At 38.6% G+C, this 22,974-nt stretch overlaps 1 protein-coding gene across 2 annotated transcripts in view; it reads right to left on the reverse strand.

Moving 5' to 3' along the window:
* Positions 1-17,522, reverse strand: part of LOC115209255 (alpha-parvin) — a 125,821-nt gene extending 108,299 nt beyond the window's left edge. For both annotated transcript variants that reach the window (XM_029777549.2, XM_029777548.2), the window contains exons 1-7: positions 17,365-17,522; positions 6,103-6,192; positions 5,580-5,650; positions 4,331-4,433; positions 2,569-2,721; positions 740-855; positions 200-258 (exon numbers count right to left, since the gene is read on the reverse strand). In XM_029777549.2, coding sequence (XP_029633409.1) covers positions 200-258; positions 740-855; positions 2,569-2,721; positions 4,331-4,433; positions 5,580-5,650; positions 6,103-6,192; positions 17,365-17,458 — 686 coding nt within the window. In that variant the 5' untranslated portion in view covers positions 17,459-17,522. The remainder of the gene's footprint in view (positions 1-199; positions 259-739; positions 856-2,568; positions 2,722-4,330; positions 4,434-5,579; positions 5,651-6,102; positions 6,193-17,364) is intronic.
* Between the last annotated feature and the right edge of the window lie 5,452 nt (positions 17,523-22,974).

Genomic DNA, 22,974 nt, shown 5'->3' on the forward strand with positions numbered 1-22,974 from the left:
AAAATGAAATTAAACAGAGGACAATAATTAGTTTGACAATTCATATTTGATTTGCTTGTTTTTTCCAATTTGAATTCATGACTTTACAGTCTAGACTGGATAATACTAACTAGGAGTATAATAAACTCTTTGTTATCAAATATTGCTATATCTATTACTGAAGTGGAAAAAAAGAGAAAGATTTATAATACAAACTTACTCATGAGAACTAGTAATTTCAACTTTCACTTTCCTTGTATTCAGTGCCTTTCCACATTTCTAAAAATGAAAAAGAATAGAAAAGAATCAATTACTAAATTACTGATGAACGATGATGATGATGATATGCAATAAAACAGGACAGAGCAGAGACAAACTGCCGTATTTCACACAGCCACTGGTGTGGTGCTAGTAATGTTAGGGCAGGGGGTAATGATGTCTTCATGAGGTGCTTTAGTGCTTTTGTTGTTTTTTTTAACTTACCACAATGATTTGGACCATTGTACAGCATAGGTTTGTTGTTGAAACATTTGTCAAACTGTAATGTGGAATGTTTGGTGGGGGGGGGGCACTCCCTATATAGAAACTATTCACTCATAAGACTTTGGTCAGCTTGGGGTTATAGTAATAGTCACTTATCCAAGGTACCACACAATGGAATTGAACCTGAAACTACATGGTTGGGAAGCCAACTCCTTGACCTATGAAATGTCCTGCAGAAAAATGAATAATGACAAGAAAGAAAATGTTCTGAACTTACTTGAACCACTAAAACTGTAACAGCCACATTGTCAGGAAGACGGATGGGAGCATGAAAGAATCGGGCCAAGGCAACCAGCAGATGAAGTATAGCAGCCAAATTCTTAGAGTGGATACCTACAATGAAGTGACACGACTTTTTAATAGAGTCAACTCACAAAATACCTCAAGTCAATTTCAGTAATGACCAATCATTGTATGTTGTTACTTTTTTTCTCTTTTTTTTTTATTAATTTTCAGATAAAGCTTAATCCCTAACAATAACAGGGCAGGCAGATAAGCCTGCCATATTTCTACTAAATCGAACAAAAGTCCAATCTCACCAAGGGCATGTCTGTGTGTACACGTATATACTTGGCTCTATTCACATTCAAATATATTAGAACAATCCTAAATGATACACCTGTTCACCGAAATAGGACAACTTTAACATGAAATAACTTTGTAAATATAAGTTTTTCTCAAAAATGCTAAGAGTAAAAGATATTTTATATGACACATTCTACCAGTGTCCGAAGTTTGAAAGTGTTTAGTTACAAAAATTATTTTTTAAATCTGTAGGTCAAAAAGTAAAGATCACATTTTTTTTTTTAGAGAATTGTTTTGCAAATCTTTCATTTGAAATAAAGAATAAAAATAACTTTCATATTATTTCTATTTTAATGAGGTTTTTTTAATGCATCAATAAAATACTTATTACGTAAACAGGTGATAAGATAGGAATGGTATCTAGTTTTCAGTAAGGTGGAAGAAGGTAAATGAGTCATGTGTTTTATTTTATGAGACAGTATGCCTCATCATTATCATTTAATATCTGTCTTCGATGCTGGCATGGGTTGGACAGTTCAACAGGTTCCAACTAATCAGGGGTCTGCATCGGGTTCCAATATCTGTTTTGGCAATGTTTCTACCACTGGATACCCTTCCTAATGTCAACCTGTACAGGGCATTTTTTTCTATGGTAACAAGGATTAAAGGGGTTTGAAATGTTTCCACTGATGGATGCTTGTCTCAATGTGAATCCCTCGACAGTGAAGTAAGACTGAGAGGAGTCTGTCAATTATGGACAGCTAAAAGAAGGTAGGGGAACTCCAATAGTATAAACAAAACAGAAATTCCTCTCACAAACTGGGGCTCAATAGAACAATCTAGAAAGTAGTATTATTAAAACATGGCAGAGTTGTTGAAAGGGTCAGAAAGTCTTGTGACATTTGTTGAAATTCTCTGCATTTGAGTTCAAATCTGACTGAGGTCAGCATCACTTTTCATCCTTTCAGGTGTGATTAAAAAAGGATCAAAGGCAGCAACACCTGGCAGAATCATTAGCATGTGGAACAAAATGCTAAGTGACATTTCATCCATCTTTACAGTCTGAGTTCAAATCCCATCAAAGTCTTCTTTGTCTTTTTTGGGATCAATAAGATAAGCCCCAATTGATCACTGAGGTCGATGTAATCAATTAGCACCCCCCCTCAAAATTGCTGGCCTTGTGCTTAATGTAGAAAAGATTTAGAATGGTAGGAGTCTTGTGTGGTGGATTGTCAGACTTATTAGTTCGTTTCACAGGGTGTTTTGTGGTATCCCCCTTCTACCTTGGTACATTCACCGCTGAAATCTCACTGCATCACCAGAAGATGGTGACACACGTATCAGACAGAATCAGCAGTTTGGGAAACAAATAGAAAAATATTTTCTTGGGTTTGATCAGCAGACTTACTGCCAGCATTATTACTAAACCGTGAAAAATAATCTTTACATCATGACAAAATTTATCTGTGAAAAACATTAACAAAATTAAAAATATATCTCAGTGATAAGACCCCAACTTACTATCAACACTCCAATGAAGTTCATCGTGATTGGCAGGATCAATCTGAAAGATTTCATTATTGAGAACATCAAGAACAATGCGTAACTTATGTTTCTGACCGATTTCCGACTGAGTTACCTCAGGAACCTGAATTTTGATGTTGGCTAGTTTTTCTGTTAAAGAGAGAATATAAAAAAAAAGGGGGTTAATTTTTTGCACATAGACAAAACTAATGAAATATAAAATTGTTAAATAGTTTCAAATGAAATGTTAACAATATATTTAAAATGGTATTTTTGAATTAGTTTAAAAAATATCAAAATAAAATTAATTTCCAAATAGAATGATTTGATTTTGATATAAATTATGAAGATTTACTCACTGGAATTACAGAAGAACTAGCAGACATTTCTCATTAACAAGAGTCTAAATACCTTAAATTAACCAAAGTGGACATATATACATACGTGTACATGCACACATGCTGCAAAAGCAGGCACAACCTTTTTTATTTAGTGATAAAGGATGTTCAAATTGAACTCATTCGTAGAGTAACGTTTCTTCTAGAGTAAATCTTCCTCTTCTTCCTGTTCTTTGTTGCAGGCAGCAAATAATGAGTTCCAAGCAGAAATAACATTTCAGCCATCACTGAGTTGTTGATGAAGGAGGGATGTCAAGAAGTGAGACATACACAGGAGGTTACAGGTTGTTGATGGAGATGACAGCATTGGCAAGATCAATGTACATGAAAAGATGAAGAGGTTTAAAGAGGAGGAAACTAGCCCTGACGACAAAGCACACAGCAGGAGGCTATCAACTGAGACCAATGACCTCAATCACCAATGATGCAAACAGCTATCATCATTTAACATCTATTTTTCCATGCTGGCATCGCTTGGACAGGAGCTGCACCAATTTTTAGAGCCAGTGGTTGAACAGAAAGTCATAGCATCAGGGTTTGTTTCTTCTTTTTTTAATGGGTGTCATACTTCCTGATTTTCTGGAATGTTCTGTACCATGGCCAGCAAGTGGTACATTAAAACACTCAAGTAACTTAAAGATGCCATAAAGAAGAAAGAGATTAAAAAAAGAGTCTAAAAACGGTCCACATTCACCTTGACAATGTCTGCCCACACACACATCTTTGACAACACAACAAGCAACTGGTAAATGGAATTGCTCAATGATCCCTGCTCTACTACCTGGATCTGGTACCCTCTAAACTTCCACATATCTGGTCCAGTAAAGACCAATCTTTGGGGACAACAATTTGATGAGAGAGATGAGGGGAACAGTGACTGAACAGGTGGCTACGACACTGCTTGATTGGATTTTCTCCAAAGAAGATGTGAGAGTTGGGTCCAACACAGGCAAAGAGGCATCACTCGTTAAGAGGAAGAATTTCAAAGACCTGTATCAGTTAATAAAAAAAAAATAGTTACGCATACTTTTTAGTATAGCTGTTGTATATTTTCAGGGGACTGATTGATGTATTTTCTGTTGAGTCTATGTTGTAAAATAAACCCCCATCAGAAATCAAAAAAATATATTCACCGATCTAGTTTTCATCTAACATTGATGCATGGAAAAAGAATTGACCCCAGAGTTTTTAATGAAAATGTATCAAACAAAAAACTGTGTTAAAAGTGATCCATAAAATACTGTAGAAAGGAAAACCTTCCACACAAACAAAAAATTTCTATTTAAAAAAAACTCCAACAAAATATAAATAAAAACCCTAAAAACTGTGTGTGTATATTTAATTAGATAAAAGAAACAAACCTATTAGTTTCTGAAGAATTTGGCCATCAAACAAATCTTCTTCAACATCTTTGACAATAATTCTTTGATCAGCAAGTTCATCATTGATCCAACCAAGTAAAATCTTTAAAAAGACAAAAAAAAAAAACTCAAAAAAAAGTTAAAGCATTTCTCTAACCACATTCAGCTACCCAGCACTCCCAGGTCAAAAGCATCATCATTTAACACCTGCTTTCCATATGGGCCTGGGTTAGATGGCTTGACAGGAGCTGGTAAAGCCAGGAGTCATACCAGGCTCCGTGATCTGTTTTAATAACGTTTCTACAGCTGGATGCCCTTCCTAACACCAACCACTTTACAGAGTGCTCCACTGGGTGCTTTTTACATGCCACCACTACCACTGCCTTTTATGCAACACCAACACAGAAAATTCTTAGATGGCACTGGCACTTTTTATGTGGCACCATCACCAGTGCTTTTTACGTGGCACATTGCATATTATTTCAGAAGCTTTAATATTTTCGAAATCTATAATTCTCAGATCACTTTTCCATCATTAAATCATTGTTAGTTCTGAAATAAATTACTTTATAATTAAGATGTATAAACATGTTGGTCTTATAAATTGTTACGATATGAATGAGAGAGAAAATTCAATTATTTATTAATAGGAGAGATTTAAAAAAATAAAAATATTGATATACAGGAAAAGTTGGTAGGCGTGGCACTGGTATCAGCTATGTGGTTGAGAGGCTTGTTTCTGGACCATGTAGTCTCAGGTTCAGTTCCACTGTATGGCAGTTTGAGCAAGCGTCTTCTCTTACAACCCTCAGCCACCTGTAAGTGGATTTGATAGACAAACTGTAAGAAGCTCATTGTGTGTGTGTGTGTCTCTCTCTTTGTCTTGACATGTGATGGTTGTAAATGAGCATCACCTACATACAGGCAACATTATTCATTTTCAGTCTTCCATGGAAATATGTCTTACCAAAGGTAAATATTACCTTGTTTGGAAACACAAGTGTTAGTGGCAGGAAAGACATCTGGTCATAGAAAATCTGCCTCTACAAATTCTGTGTGACCCATACAAGCATGGAAAAGTGGACATTGAACAATGTTGATATGAAAAAAAGGAGTAATTTGAAGAAGATATTCACAAAGAGCCCATATTACCCTGATATTGTGGGTTAAGACAAAAGGTAGGTAGCAATGAATTAATTAAATAATGACAAGTTCTCTAAAAATATTTGAGCTAAAATGTTCTACTTACATTCATCAGTTCCTTTACTTTGTAATCTTCTCGAGAACTTGGATCCACCATAGAACGTTCCTCATTTTCCTCTAGAATAAAAATAATTTACTTTGATAAATAGAAACGAAATGCAAAAGAAATCAATTCTGAAACTACTTGGAAGCAGGTGGGATTGAAAGTGGAGATGGAATTGTCTCCCACACAGGCAGAGATGAATGAAAGGTCATCGGACGAAAAAGATTTGTCTTTTCTTTCACTTATTTCTGTAGAAATTGTGGATAAATAACAACCAGTCTTGTATTTCATAAAAAGAATTAACTAGAGAGAGAAAAATATAGAGAAAGGATAAAATGTAAAAATTTAAAATGGAAGAAGTAAAAATTTACTTGCAACCATACCAGCTTGTTGGATTCTGTTGATCTGTTCAACCCATGCCAATACGGAAGACATTAAGCGGATATGATGATAGACATATAATTAGCAAATATTGATCAACTGTGAAGCAGCAACCAACATAGAATCGGTGGGTGGGGTAGCTTACCTAGTTTGTAACCTTCAGGGTCGATAGTAAGGTTGGATAAGTTAGACCGGCACTCAATAGCATCTTTACCTTCCTGCACAAGTTCATTTACTGTAGAAGAGAAAGAGAAGAAAACTTTGTACATAGATATATATATATAAAGGTGTGAATAAATAGAAAATTCAAATTTAAACCTGCTAACCCTTTACACAGTACAATAAGTACCATAAACAAATACAGTACAATGCATAATCTGTAAAAGTCATTTTAATAAAAATTCATTAGATTAACGAAGGAAGACAATTTTTAAAAACTAGTTATTGCGGTGGAGAATTGCTTTTCACTTCTAAATCACCAGTAAAATTTATGGCTGTGTGGTTAAGAAGCTTGCCTCCCAGCCATGTGGTTTCAGGTTCAATACTACTGCACAGCACCAGAGCAAGTATTTTCTACAATAGCCTGGGTCGAACAAAGCCTTGGTTGACAGAAACTGAAAGAGGCCCATCATGCGTGTGTGTGTGTGGTCTCCTCTTAATATTGCACAATGGTTGTAAACTAGCCTCATTCATATCCAATTTTCTTTGAGAAACACGAACTGTCATGGGGAAATATCAACTTGTTTGGCAACAGGACATTCAGTTGTAGAAAATGTACCTCAACAAATTCTGACTCATGTAAGCAGGATGAAAAAAAGGAATGTTAAAATAATGATGGCTACACACACACACACACAATTGAAATGCATTTTGGATTGATTATGATAAGTAGTTTGGGGACATAAGACATCACATTACTATAACCAGGATGACAATGAACTAACACCTTCTCATAGACTCACTAAACATCAAACAAATGGTATACCTGTCACAAATAGTTTTTTAAATGTTATTTTAGAAACTTAGTAGATTATTAACTTTTTTTTAAAGTAAATAATATTTGGTAAGTCTCCCATCATAGAGGTTATTATCATGCCCCAGTATGACCAGAGTCCATTGGTTGAAAATAGCAAACAGAATTTAAACCAAATAAGATGTAGTAAAAGTTTATTAGCAGCACATGAACCATTGAATCATGATTTGGCATGGTACCTCAGAAAGAAAGCAAAAACCCAGTCAAATTGGCATAGCTACTTCATTAGTTTTTGATTGCTAATTACTGGCCTAGATAGTGAAAGCAATTAAATATTTTTACCTGATTTATGTTACATTTTTACTGAAATGCCATCTTTCAATTAAATCTGAACACTTTTCAAACATTTAGAAATGGAAAATTCTAGCAAGCCTACCAGTTACAACAGCTTTAAATCTGTTGAGTGTTTAGTAAAAGTCTCATCAAAATTATTACAAAACTGCAATTAACAATAACAAATTCCAATTTTGATAAGGAAATATTTCCTCTTTTTTACTTTATATGATAGAAAAGGTGAGATTTAAAATTTGATTTCTGGTTTCTTCAATTTAATCATCTCAATTGTCTCCAACAAATGAACTGAAAGTCAAATGAGCAAAAGCAATGCCTGTCATTTGTTTCATTATCGGTAAGTAATAGTAACTATGTTCTCTCTTAATAAGATTAACCCTTTCGTTACCAACCCAGCTGAAACTGGCTCTGAGTACAAATGTCTTGTTTTCATAAGTTTTGAATTGAAATCTGCCACCAAACACCAGCTGAATGAAATCTAAGTTATTTTTCTAAATTCTTTGTTATCATCATCATCAAAAGTAATTGAAAGAAACCTGACAGAGCATCTCAACAGAAATACAGTAACGAAAGGGTTAATAGAGCACTTGTAACAAGTGAAGACGAACAAAACATATACACTCAGCTTCAATGTGCAAAGAAAAAAACTCTGGAAAATGTGAAAGATCAGCAAGATGAAGAGAAAGGAGACAAAAGAAAAAATACTGAAAAACTTGTAAAAGAGAGAAGGTGAAGGTTCATAGAGGGAAGAAAAGCTGTAAAAGAGGCTGCAAATATATTAAAGAGGGTGAGATCAGCTGAAAAGAATGAGAAACATTTTTGAATGTTTATCTGTGAGAGAAGTTCAGTGTTTTGTTTGTTTTGCGCTTGCAGGTGTTGGACAAGTCTTGGAGTTGATGAAGTGAGAGGTGGTTGCTGAATTAAAATAGCCAGGTTTGGATTTGAAGAGTAATTAAGAGGGTTGTTGCAAACAAAACCTAAGACACGCTTGTTGGAACAATCACCAAGAAGACAGACAGGTTCAGTCACAGAAGGGTATGGGTGTATTTACAGGTGTTGTAAAAAATAAATGTGATAGAGTATAACGTGGTCAATGATTTGGAAGTAAGGTCGAGGGTCTGAAGGGTGATGAAAGGAGAAGTGTAGCATTTAGTATGGTGCTGGAATATGAGTTGCCAATAGAAAGGAACTTCTGACCAAAGATCAGTTTTGAGAAAGAGGAAGACAGACTTTGGACTGCCGTGAATTCTAGGAACCTTAGAACCAGAGCTTTAACCCAGTTTCCATGGCAACTAGGTGACTGAGATTAAAATACGCTCCACCCAAAATAGAATGCAGACCCTTCAAGGGTTAACTTCCCAGCTGATTCTGAGACTCAAGAACACAATGTACTGAATTGTTCAAGAATTGAAAACCACAAGCATATGATGGTGAGTGCAACGCCCAAACCACAAGGCCATGTACCTCCACGAAGAAAAGAAAGCTGAAGGGGAGTGTCCATTGATATGACAGAGACAACAAGTGAAAGGTAGCAGGAAAAAGACAAAGATCCTTGTTGGATGAAGAGGTGAGAGGGGTGAAGCTTTGGCAGCAGCAGCAGCAGTCAGGGCTCAGTGAAATGTGGTGTTAATTGTTCATTCAATGTAAATATTCCTGTGTCAGAAAGAATTGGTGTATTTCTTGAGATTTGGAAAAGAAATTCAAAGAAAAGGCAAGAAAGGGATGGCAATTTCAGTATAAATAGAGCGAGCTGAAGAAAGTTGAAGCAGAAATGTGAGTTTATGGGTTTATAATGCCGCAAAGTAGCAATGTGAGGGCTTTTGGCAGTGGCAGAGATGTTGAGAGATTACTCAGAGATAAAGTCTGGAAGATGCTGGCAAGAAATGATGACAGTAAGTTAATCCCTAAAGAATGATGTAGCAGCAAGACAATCATTAAGATTATACAATTCCAAGGTGGGTTTAGTGAAGTGGAGAAAGATGTAGAGAATATAATGATGAAGAGGTAGGTAGAAGCGAGACCTATATTGTCACACTGGAGGGGGGGTATCAGAATTGTAAGAGGAGAAACAATTCAAGGTAAGGAGAAGGGTGGTGGGTTTCGGTAAAGGATGAACATTGAAAAATATGTTTATGGCTTGAGGTCAGTCGTTGTGTGTGTGTGTAGTGGGGTATGATCATGTACAGGGATTAGGGAACCGGATTGAGAAGGTGAATGGTATGGTTAGTATCTTGGATACAGAAACATACAACAAGGACCCCATATTAAGTTTATTGGGGGAAGATGAAGCAGAGTTCAGTGAGATATCTTCAAGCAGAGCCGATGAGGTCACTGGAGTGGTGGGGGGGGGAGGGCTAGATATAAGAAGCTTACTGAGAAAAAGACAGTGTTTAATGATAAGGTTAGTAATAAAGGGAGAAAGAGTAGAGAGGAAGAGATGAACAACTCAATGGTGTGTGTGAGTGAAGTTAGCATTACTGAGCTGGCCAAGAGCTTCCTTTCAGCAGAGGTCAGTCAAGCAAACAGCAGCAGCAGCTGCAGCTTTGCTAGTCTTATTTCAATATCAGTTCAGTGCTGAGGTGCATGGAGTTTACAATAGTGATGGTAAGGGGCTTAAGATGATTTCTGGAATTTCAATAGATCCACATCTCAACGATGCTTCTTCAAAAGCAATTAAACAAATCCAAACTGTCCTAAATCCTACGTCCATGTTGAGCTCATTGAAGTCACCAATGCCATGCAGTCCACTTCCCATATTACTAAGGAAAAGGCCTTCGCCCGCGAGTGTGCATAGTTGACATTGAAACAGAGAACTGATCTGCATTGCTGTTGAATCAGATGAAATTAAAGATTCTGCTGAGAACATAGGTTCCAAGCCTGTGAGCTGAGGTTCAGAATGTGTTGAGTGGAGAGATCTTGCAAAAGGTTGGGGTGTGTGAGAAAACTCATTTAAATAAAAAGTGTCCTTCGTAGGGGGGAAAAGTTGGGAATCACTGGCCTAGAATAAAGTGTTTGGTATCTGAAAGAGGAACATTGTTTTTAATGGTAGTAACAGCATAGAGATGAGGGTTAAGGGGCAACTGATAGGAAAAAATTTGGTGGAGATTATTGAGATTGTGAAAAAGTGGGGAGTAGAAGAATAGAGGATGGAAAGGAGGAGGAGGAGGGTGCAAGAGTAAGAAGAAATGTAACAAGTGGAATTTGGTTTTTCTTTTGAGGATGTGGTATGAATTGTAAGGATAACCAAAGTTTGTCCTCCTACTCTACCCTAATCAACAGAAATATCTCTGCTCTTTGCAGAGGCTAATATTGAATGAAATTTAATATTTTTAATCAACGTAGGGAAAAAAAAATGAAACACTACCAGTGTATGGGTTTCAAGTATTTATTTGTAGCAAATGTTAGGCTGATTTGGGAATAACACCTTTAAACTCTTAGTTGATAGAAAACAGGTGTCATTTTTTTCTTTTCTTTTTGGGAAGGTCACCTACAATAAACATTCTGTCAGCTGTTTAATGAAAACATAGCTATGCACTTCTTAATTGGTAAATAGTTTTGGACAGATATTAATACAACAAGAATGTTGTCATATGACAGGTAACTTTGGAAGTCTACTTTCACCACCGCAGGTAATATCAGGAAATATGGCAGACATACAATCATCATAATGTCACTTTTCTCAAAATTCTTGGTGCTTATATAAAATAATGAGATAAATACTAATTTTCTAAAGAAAAATACCTAATACCTTTGGATAAAACAAATTTCTCATTTGTATATTTGCAATAAATGTTATTTTTCTAAATTTTAATAGACATAATCAAAATCTACACCATCAAAAGCCTATCTCTGCAAAATTCTGTTAAAAAATGTGAATTTTCAAAAAGACACTCATTCTGCACTTTTTTCTCTCCTCTCTCAAATATGATGTAAAATGTGACTCGTAAAATATCCAACAAACCAACATATTGGCTGCTATTACAACAACACTTTCTCTACCACTACTGCCACACACACCAACGCACACAGACACCGTTACAGCAATAAACACGAAAAACTTGTTTCATACATAAAAGAAAACAGACACAAATTACAGATTTCATTATACCAACAGACAACACACCACCAGCACACATTCTCACCATAAAAATCAATGAAAACATATATAATGAAATCAAGGAGAAATTCCCTAACGATGTCGGATCGCTAGGGAGAAATTTCTCCAAAAACCTGGTGGAAACACCCATGCAAAAGCACAAGGGAGCCACCCCACCAAACAACAGTAAGCAGAGCCTTTTTCTCCATAACCTTTTAAAACATGGCAAAACTCAGAATCGGTAGCTTAAATGTGAGAGGCCTCGGGTCACCTGTTAAACGACCTGAGGTTTCATAGCATGGCTGCTACATCCATTAGTGAAACCAGGCTCTCCGACCTGAGGGACTTGTAGCCCTTTTCGGCGGATACGAGATTTTTCTATCTTCGTGTCGGCCGGGAGCAGGCGGTGGTGGTACTGCAGTGTTGTTTTGGAAGGGCCTGGACTTGAAAATAAGGGCAGTCTTCCTGGATCCAGAAGGTAAGTTGGTGGTCCTCGACGTAGACGGTGGTGCTTTCAGATTGCTGGCTGCCTACGCTCCGACAGGAGCAGGGCAGTCCGATTATTTCAAGCATCTGGAAGTTTTCTTGGGAACGTCATGCACTCTAGTGCTAGTTGGGGATTGGAACACTGTCTTAGACGAACGTTTCGATCGGGTGGGCAGGGAGCATCTGATAGGAGAGTGGGGAGCAAGAGCCTTGCCAACCTGCTCAGGCGCTTTCAGCTGTCCGACAAGTTTCGACTAGACAACCCAAATGTGCCAATGTGGACTTGGACCAATCGCATCAGGTCGTCTAGATCGTACTTAGATAGAGTCTTCTGTAGGCCAGCGGATAAGGACAGCATAGGATGTCCACAATTCCACCTAGTTGACTACATGGACCACAAATTTGTGATCTGTACGGTCGACTTGGATAGGCTAGATAGGCAGGGTCCCGGCTACTGGAAGCTGAACGCGTCGTTAATGGTGTGCAAAGCTTACAGAGACCGGATTAGTTTATTAGTTAAACGGGTGCTCACGGGGGCAATCATCAACAACAACTGGTGGTTTGCTCTCAAGAGAGCAATTAGAGTAGAGTCAATTAGGTTTAGTAAGGCTCTAGCTGTAGAACATAGGAAAAGAGAGCAGGATTTAGTTAGAAAAAAGGCTCTTGAGACAGGCATCGCAACCGACGTGTTGGCGGCTAGGTTGGCCCTCGACCAACACTTCGACGCCAAACACGAAGGCTGTGTTGTCAGAGCAAAGGCACATTCGCTAAGCAGGGAGGGGACTAAGGCTGCTCGATGGGCCCGCGTGGCGGAGACAAAGCAAGGCAACAAAGTGACCATTCGGTCTTTGGTGGAGCAGAATGGGCGCGAGGTTTCCAAACTGAAGCAGATGTGTGCGGTGTTTCAGCGGCACTTTGCTCAACTGTTTGGGACGGACAACGGTACAGGCTTCGTTGTGTACCTGGACGGCATACCGCAACTCTCGGACAGCAAGGCGGAGTGCTGCGAAAGACCGATATCTGCCTGGGAAGTGGAGGAAGCGATGAAGAGCTGCACGAGAGGTAGATCGCCAGGTTTGGATGGTCTGCCCTACGAGCTTTACACTTCAATGCCAGACTAGTTTGCGGGCCTGTTGGCAAACGTCTACTGCAACTGGCAGCAAAACAGGAGAATTCCTGCTTTTGTCTGTCGAGGGGTGGTGGCTTTGCTGAGAAAGGACCCAAACAAGGGGGATGTTATAGGGAATTTTCGGCCCATCACTGCTCAATGCAGAGTTGAAGATTTTGGCCAAGGCGCTAGCCAAGAGATTGGCGCTTGTCGTGGACAAGCTTATTGGCAAGGCGCAAACATGCTCCGTGCCGACCAGGTCGATACACGATAATCTCCATCTCATGCGCTACATCATAGAGAGGGTGGGTAATGACGCTGGCACGGGTGGGGCTTTGATCAATTTAGATCAGAGTAAAGCCTTCAATAGGGTCGACCATTGATACCTGGCAGCTGTTCTCAAGGCAGCCGGTTTCGGTCCAGTCTTCCGCGGGTGGATCGCTGCTTTGTACAGCAACATTTGCTTGGTGATACAGGTAAACGGTCACCTTTCGGAACCGTTTGACATCTCGCGTTTGGTTCACCAAGGATGCCCTCTCTCCTCCCTCTTGTACGTATTGACTCTTGAGCCATTACTGTGCAAGTTGGAGGCTTTGAGGGGTATCCCGTGCAATCTAGGAGATGGAAACAGCGTGTCTGCCTATGCCGACGATGTCATCGTGATAGTGTCGAGCCACAGGCATATTGACCTGATTGGTGAGATGCTAAACGAGTACGAAGCGGTGACAGGTGCAAAGATTAACGTGGAAAAGTCTGTGGGCTTGCAACTGGGCACCTGGAGAGGCAAGTCCATGCTGTCCAACAGCGTCGTAGGGCGCTGGACAGATGGGCCCATTAAACTGCTCGGGGTCTGGTTCGGTCCGGACCTCCAGGTGGATAAAAACTGGGAAGAAGTGACGAGCAGGGTGGCCAATCTCACCCAGAAATGGGCCGAGAGGAAGCTGTCCCTGAAAGGTCGAGCGGAGGTGGCAAATGCGTACATTGCATCTGTCATCTATTACCGCTTGACCGTCGTCCCTTGTCCCAACCGCTGATTGGCCAAGCTGGCTTGCTGTGGTTACTGATGTGCAGACATGCGCTCAGGCTACGGCATCTCAAGTGTTTCCTAGACGGTGAACAGGTGTGGTCGTCATTTGTCAGACGCGACTTTCCACAGCTCGTCTCTTTGACAGAGCTGCAAACCTGGATCAAACGCAGACCGAGAATGGGCGCTTGGTACCTCGAGTGCCGTCAAGCTCTCTCCGCCCTCCACCAAGCAGGCAATGCGATCGGTTTTAGTTCCACTCTAGTATTGCCCGAGTATTGCTGAACTATGGGTTTATGTCGAACAGCTACTGTCGCGTATAGAACGGATCCGGCTATCAGCTGAATCCATAGTGAGGATTGCCCTGCTGACCTCCTTTAACAAGGAGGGAAAGGCCGTTTTCCTGTGTCTAGTGGCTGTAGCGAAAGAGGTGGTATGGTGGACCCGTTTGAAAGGGCTAAGGTCAGACACTTTCCTCTTTGGCCAAGGCCTCATCAACTTTTTCAAGTTTCACTTGAAAAGGAAGGTGAGAGTAGAGAGGGAAGTGCTGTCTGATAGCAAGTTTACTGAAAGGTGGGTAAACGTCACAAGAATGGCCAGTATAAATGGACCAATTCTGAGGATACACCCGTAGTATAAAAAAGTATTATAAAAGGAGAAAGGGGCTCTCTACTACCCCCCCCCCCTTCGACCAGGCTCCCATGGCTTTTATGGGTTTTTCCACGAGTAACCTTTCGAAGCGCCTCCCCTTATTGGGAATTTCAATTGTTATATTTTCGTTGTTATCTCTGGAATTTTTACAGGGTTTTTTGCAAACGGACAAAACCCTTTGTAACTTTCGTCCTGTGTTTTGTCCCTTTATGTTTTAATTAATTTTTGTCAGCCCTTGTGGCCAATAAACGAAGTAATTATTATTATATAAAGATGAATATAGTCCATTCTTTTCATAAATTTCTCAAATTCCATCAAACAAGTGGTATTAAAAAGGTAAAGAGAAATTACCCAGCCAGAGAACTATGTTAATATTTTTGTTTTCAACAGTTACGTCAGCTGAAGTTGATGAAGAATCATTTGAGAGTTCTGTTTTTCACAGGACATTGCAAGAGTTAGTAGAATGATCTACAAGTTAAAGGCAGCAAAAGAATACAAGTTCGATCCCAACTGGCACCAAGGTTTTCAAGGCAGAAGTTCAGAGGTATCTCCCCCCCCCATCCCACCTCCGACTTTGTTTTGCTATAACTTTATACAAATGGCATATTTTCCAATGAAAATTTCCAGAAATAAATATCAGATGATGTAGCAAAAGAATATTTTGGAGGATAGGCAGAGGAGTTTTGGCTAATTCCCACAAGTCGATTTTGTTCCTCATAACTTTCAGGAAAATGAACATTCTTTAATAAAATTTCCCCATGTACGTTTTAGATGGTACAGATTACGATTATGTCGGGAGTTGATGTGTAAAAAAATAGGAAAGAGGACAGATAATTCACACACCTCAACTTTATTTTTAAAAATATCCATTTTTCAGGAATTTATGAAGAAACAGAGCCGTTGGGGGGTTGCAGGGTCACACATCTGTTGTTATATCCGGTTTTTAATTAGGGTCATACAACTGGACGGTTATATAAAGATAATGCTTGAAGCGATATCACTTGGTAGATTGTCAAACCACAAACTCTTCTTTGGAGTATCTCGAAGTATGTGAAAATACTGGGTTGAAAATCCCTTTTGGAGACTCAACAAAATAAATACTATTAATGAATTGCAAGTGGGTAAATCTGGTGAAAAATGAAAAATTGTTTTTATTAAATTTACTCTTTTCCATCCAGTTTTTATATATTTTGAAAAGAAAACTCTTTCTGTATAAACTTGTAAATGTGGTGTCAAACTTGGGAAAGTTCTTTTTTTTTTATTTAGTATTTGTCAAACATGGCATTAATTATCGTCTTAATTAGTAAAACTCAACTGTTTACAGTTGCATCTTACGGCTAGAGTTTCGGAAAGCTTTGAAAATTCGCATAAATTTCTGGAAACTAAAACATGATGCCATTACCGTTTATATAAGTTTATAGGTAAGCAATCGTTGCCAGTTTAATGTAAAGTTATAAATAAAAACGATTCAACATTAAATTGAAAGACAACTCAATACTTTTAATCGTCATTTACAAAAAGTATGTGTGTGTGTGTATATCTGGAGAGAGAAAAATAAAAATAGATAAAGAAGTATTGTTTGGTCGAATCGACTCCAGTTTATTGCTTTTGCAGCATTTCTAAAATATATTTTATCGATCTCGATAGTTGACAAGCGACAGCGAGGAAGAAACTTGTCAAAACTATTTTGTTGGACACTTTGGTGATTCTCTTAACTTTATATTGCAATGTCAATTAAATTATTAGATTATTTCCGCTAAACACCAGAGCGCATAACTCGAAGGAAGGGATGGAGGAAGTTTCGAAATTCCTACACTTTCCAAATGTATCATAAACGAGACAGCAACTTTTTCAATTATCAAAATCGAGTCGTCAATTCCGATCAACCGAATTTCTAAACCTTACCTTAGATATCGATAAAAATTTCAGACAAATAAAATATACCCTTTCTCATTTAAAATTGATGTGAGAACCTATTTCTATGCAAAATGTTGACATAATATAAACAGGATGGAAAATAAGAAATTGTGAATGTTGGGTGAAAATATACTTTTGATGAACTTGAAGAAATTACAACGTTCAAGATGGTAACCAAAATAAAATTACACACACACACACATATATATATATATATATATATATATATATATATATATATATATAGGAGAGAGAAAGAGAGAGGGCCAATAGGCAAACCTACACAAGTGTACTCGCACGGCTTTGTTTCCTCATAACTTTCAGAAAAATGTATATTTTTAATAGGTATCCGTACATGGCATGTGTGTGTGTGTGTAGTAAAGGGCCCGGCGGAGAGGTCATCCCTTTCACGAATGCGTAAAAGGGTCTCTACACAAAACGTGCAGTGAGTTCCCGTTCGAACTAAAGTCTTCCCGGGTCCCATGCAGGGCAGATTATCTCTCCCCATAAATAAATATATATAACGACGAGTCCTCTGAGAAATAACTAAGGATCGTTAATTTCTTTTTCATTAAGTATAATGCAAGACGAAGAGAGAAAAGTTGTGGATCTCGCCCGCGCCCATAATTGGAATGCGAACCAAGATGGTAACATTCCAGAGGCGGCCGTGGGTTGCGAAGGTGTTTGGCACCTTTGGAGAGGATCAGGCAGCAACAAGTTATGCCAGTCGTTAACACACATATAGACACGTATATTTAAAGTAGTTTATAATAATTATTATGACTATTAAATAAATCGAACCTTCCTTGGTCTTCTTTTTCGATGTTAAAGTTCCAATTTTATCGAAGAACGATTCTTCTTTCTTCTTGGTCGGAGTCGGGTTGGTGTGAGCCATTTTGTCGGTCAGGTTCGCTCTCGCCAAAGTGAGGCGCCTTTGGTGAGCGCGCGCGCGGGCGTGGGCGGAGGCGCAGCGAGTGGTAGCGGGGGGCGGGGCGGAGGAGGAGGAATGTCAGTTTTGTAAACCAAGAGAGAGAGAGAGAGAGAGAGAATGTTTATCGCTTTTATCTTCTTCCTTCTGCAAATGATGTCAGCCTGCTGCTGCTGTCAGCACGAAGCGTGTTGCTCTGAGCCAAATGGAATTGGGCTATTTATGTGGTAGAATATAGAAATAAAGAATATATGAATAGCGGAGGGAACGGGTGGCCAAAATTGTAATATGTGAGGGATTTTGAAATTTATTGCTGCTTTCTTCCTTCTCAAAACAATGTCAGGGAATGCAACGCTTTTATGCTGCGCCAAATGAAATTAGGCTGTTTATGTGGTAGAATATATAAATATAATAGGGGAGCGACTGGCCAGAGATGGAATATAAGGAATTTGGTCTTTTCCTTCTCTTCAAAATGATGTCGGTGTGCTGCGAGTGAAAAAACGTTTTAAATAGCCTAATATAAATATTAGGCTCTTTATATTGGTGGAATATAAAGGGTGCAACAAAAATACTGCAATTCACTAGTCTTGACAAAACTTTCAGCAGTAAATGTATGACCCACACCAAACCAAAATGTGATTGAGATAAAGAAAGGGTAAAACGTTAGTTATACGAAGACGTCATTATTATCCGTCTAACTTCACTGGCACCGCACCAATGTCCATGTAAAATATGGGAGATTTTTCTGCCGCTCACTGTATAAAGCAATGAACGAGCGGTCGAAATTGTAAAACGTCAGAAACTTAGAACTTGATCGGTGTTTACCTGTTTCTCAAAACGATGTCAGTCTACTTGGTATGGGTTCAAACATTTCAGGTTTCTACGAAATGGAATTTGTTTTTGTGAAATCAATCTATCTACCTATTTATCTATCTATCTATCTATAGATATAAAACAGTGGTGCGATATAGCGGTCAAAAAGGGAATGTGAGAAGCGCATCCGGTTGTGTATAATCTATTCTTTTCGGCTCCCACGTTTGTTGTAAATTGTAAGTAGATGTTGTAACTAGGATGAAAATCTAAAGAACAATTTCAACGTGGTCCATGATATTCACCAGGCAAAAATTAAATGAGAATTATCTGTAATTACTTAACACAGTAATTAATGCTGCTGTTATTTATTTAGATACATGAGGTAGTTGTTAGAGTTGTAAGCCTAGGTGGGCTGAAGTTTTCTGTGCATCCATCTAGTTTGGGGTCAGCTCTACTGTGCAGCACCTTTGACAACTATCTTGTACTGCAGCCCCTGACTGATCAGTTCCTTGTGAGTGAATTTGGTGGGCTGAAATTATTCAGAAGCTTGCCACACACACACACACACCCATAGTGGATCACTTTGATAAGCCCCGTGTATAAAAATATTTAGTCCTTGAGTGATTTGAAAATTACTTTGGCCTCTAATAGGATGTATCATGATTATCAAATAGTAATGAAGACCAGCTCCATAAGAAGGGAAGATGATCCTTAGGGTCAAGGATTCTCCAAAACTGACATGCAATAAAGGAAAAGGACAGGCTTATCACCTGGAGATGTGTGTGTCAAAAACAAAATGGAATACTTTGAGAACTTTATCACGGATAAAAGAAAATATTTACATTTTAATCAAAATATATACTACCAGTTTCAATTGTTTTAAAACAGTTTAGTCATGCTGAAATAAATTAATCTTTAATGATATCAGTTCTAGGAGTGAACATATTTCTCTTACAAAATTCATGTTGCTGGTCATTCTTTCTCTCCTGATGAGTAGTAGTAGTAGTAGTAGTTATCCTTTGTCATGAAAGAGTGGTTGAAGTTGTAGGAGCAGCAGCAGCCTTTCAAGAATTTGGACCTGGAGATCTCCATTTCCGGCGACTTCAAGGGCCACCTCCCAGTGGTGTCAGGCGTCAACGAAGAGCCCTCGACTACAACAAGACGACCAAAGTTTTTTTTCTCCAGGGTCTGGGGTCTCCCGCCCCTAAGCCCTAGACCATCACCTAATCACCCTGACCCGTCTTGTTGCTTAACAACAACAACAACAGCAGCAGTAGCAGCAATGTTAGTGGCTGTAGTAGTCACAGTCTTTTCTACTCTAGGCACAAGGCCTGAAGTTTTGAGGAAAGGGGCAAGTCGATTACATCGACCCCATTACGCAGCTGGTACTTAATTTATCGACCCTGAAAGGATGAAAGGCAAAGTCGACCTCAGCGGAATTTGGACTCAGAACATAGTGGCAGACGAAATCCCTCTAAACTTTTTGCCAGGCTAACGATTCTCCCAGCTTGTTGCCTTTGTAGGGGTCATAGTAATGGATGTTTCAGTGTAACAAGTCCAAGCAACAGAGGCAGCTTCAACAGCAGTTGCAGTAGCTGTAATGGTAGCGGTTCTTGCACTACTGACACCACCATCACCAGCAGCAGCAGAAGCAATGCTAAACATGTTTGGCCTTTGACGTTCCTGACATTAGTGAGCTGAGCAAATGTAGGTCATTCTTGGCAGTGTTGTTAGCACATCAGACAAATTGCTGAGTAACATTTCTTACTGCTCTTTATGGTCTGAGTTCAAATCATGCCAAGGTCAACTTTGCCTGTCATCCTTTCGAGGTCAATAAAATAAAGTACCAATCAAGTACTGCAGTTGATGTAACCCCTCAAATCCTCTCAAATTTGCTGGTCTCATGCCAGCAATCTTGGCATCGTTCCTGTAGAGGTCAATTTTGCCTTCCATCCTTTTGAGATCTATAAAACAAAAGAACTGGAGTCTCTATAACCAACCTTCATATCTCAGAATTCAGAGCAGGTGCTTAAATTAGGGACCATTCTTTTAGTATTTGAATCTTTGCTCCTTTGATAATCTTTGTATATTAATCCTGCTGACATCAACTTTGCCTTTCACCATTACACAGTTAATAACATAGAAGTTCTGGTGATGTACTGCAATGGATGCAACCAACTAAGCCTTATTCCTCAAAATTTAGGCTTTGCGTCTAAATTAGAAGCCATTCTTTTGGCATCTGAATTCTCACTTATATCATAATTCTTAATGAATAATGAAATTAGTCACTGAGAATGTACCAGAAGGAAGGGTTGACATGTTTTTAAGGCTGGATGCCTCTCTTAAAGCCAACAATTTTACAGAGTGTACTCGGGGCCATGTGGTGCTGGCATGGATGCTTTTACATGGCACCAGCATGGGTACTATCTGGGTGCCAACAACACTTGATATCAAATTTGGAAGATCACTTTCGTCCCTTTGGAGTATTTAGGACAATTTACCATCACTTTTTTTGTTGGTAAACTGCATGTTAACTGAGGAAAGTACTGTATTTGATGGTGTAAAAGATGTGCAATCATATTAGATGCAGCCCAAATTTAGGAAAATGTTTTTAGTGCAACTTCACATAGAGGGCCAGGGGTAATTTTTTGAGACTTCTTTTGGAAAAATAGTGTGTCTTATATGCCATCAAAGAGGATGTCTTTCTATGAGTTGTTTCTTTTTTATCAATAAAATAATCACATAGCTTCCATTTAGTTTCAGTTTATTTTCAGTTAACATGTAGTTTTAGTGTTACAAAAAATTAAATTGCACCAGAATGACTGTAGTGAAATTTCATAATTTAATAAGCTCAAGCATTGGGACTAGCACCAGAGAAAATGGTTTAATTGGGTGTTTGATGTTTGGTGCAGCAGAGAGAGAGAGAGAGATACAGGAAAATGCGGTCAGATTGAAATCCTTGATTGTACACATGAAACACTTTGGTCCATTATAATGCAATGGATATTACCAGGGATGGGTTTGATACTCATGAGAGAGGCTTCTAATATTAGTTTATGCCCCTTATATTGTTATGAACATTCTTTGAATTTTGTTGATCCAAAAAGGAGAGCATCTATGGACAGACGATGGACGCCTGCCACAAAATATAATGGAATTATTGGCGTTCACTTCAGTGTTTGTTTTGCTTTTTGTTATTTCACTAAACTGCAAGTAATAAGGTGGTGGTGGTGGTGGTGGAGGATTTCTGTCATTCAACAATGAAGAGTTGCTGGTTCAAGTGTCTGAATTAATTAATCAAGTGTCTGCATTCTACACAGACACTTGACCGTTGCAGATTTCTCAGGCAGAATCAGCATGACATTGGGAAAGATGAGGCTGTATCCAAGACCACCTTAGCAGTAATATAGGCCCCTGGGGGCAAATCAATGCACTGGGTCCTATAGTATTTATTTATTGAAAGGGGCAAATGTCATAGTTGGGCCCCTAAGACTGTGCAGCCCCTGGGTAACTGCCCAGTATGCCCATGCTTTAAGATGGTCCTGGCTGTACCTTTTGAACTACAGATACAGCCACCTGATTGGTTGATGGTTTCTATACAGACTGTGTACTGAAAGGGTCATTCTGAGGTTAGAAAATATATTTGCCAAAGATACTACACAGGGAATTGAACCCAAAGCCTTGTTGTTACAGAGCCAACTTCTCAAGCCAATCAGTCACACTGTGCCTTTATACTTTATATCCAGGAAAAAAGAATTTGTTAAATATCTTCATTGTTAAAGGAACAAAATTATGCAAATAAGAATCACACTTTATGACAAAAAAAAGTTTTGTTACAACATTTAATACAAAGCTTGCATCAGCTGATGAGCTAAGATTAAAAAATGCAGACATTTAAATTTCATCAAGTTGATATTATATCTGCCATTCAAAGATGTTTAACATCTTTCTTTTTCAATTCTGTTACCAGATTTTGTAACACAGAAGAGACACTTTGTTGAAAATTACCATGTATCTTCCATGATGTGAGATGAGAAGTAATTGGAGATTTCTCAACTCAATGGGGGTGGTTGGCAGTTGTTGTAGTGAAGAAGTGGTAAGGGGTCACAGAGGCAAGGAGTGTTATGCTATCACTGGGGTGTGTTGCTTGAATAATCACAAGCCATTAAAAGTGAAGAGCTTAGTGTTGTTTATTAGAACAACACCCAGCAGATAGGTGGTCATCGTTTGGTGATTTTACAGAAAAATCAACAAATGGACTCTATTGGTTTGTTCCCTAATTTTGTCTGATAACAGGCATTTAGTGTGTCCCCTAGATACTTCCCTATCATGTGAATGGGGCTTGATAAAGAATGATTTTCCAAGAATTACAATTCCAAAATCAGGCTGCATCTTCCGTGATACAACTTCTACTATACTACAAAATACAGTATATAAAAACAGTCTTCTAGCCCCTAAATTCCAAACTATTTTTGAAGAGATGTAAACAGATGTTATTTCTCACAGCGGTGAATCAAAATATCCAGTTTTTAATAATAAACAGATGTCTCTCAGTGATTTTGGTAGAAGCCCTGAAATGTATGCCATTAATAGCTCAAAACAGATGATAGTGTGGCCTGGTTGCATGTATCCCTCTAAAGATATCCTTCAGAAAAATTCAAGCACTTAAT

Source organism: Octopus sinensis, linkage group LG3 (assembly GCF_006345805.1).
Source record: "Octopus sinensis linkage group LG3, ASM634580v1, whole genome shotgun sequence".
NCBI lineage: Eukaryota > Metazoa > Mollusca > Cephalopoda > Octopoda > Octopodidae > Octopus > Octopus sinensis.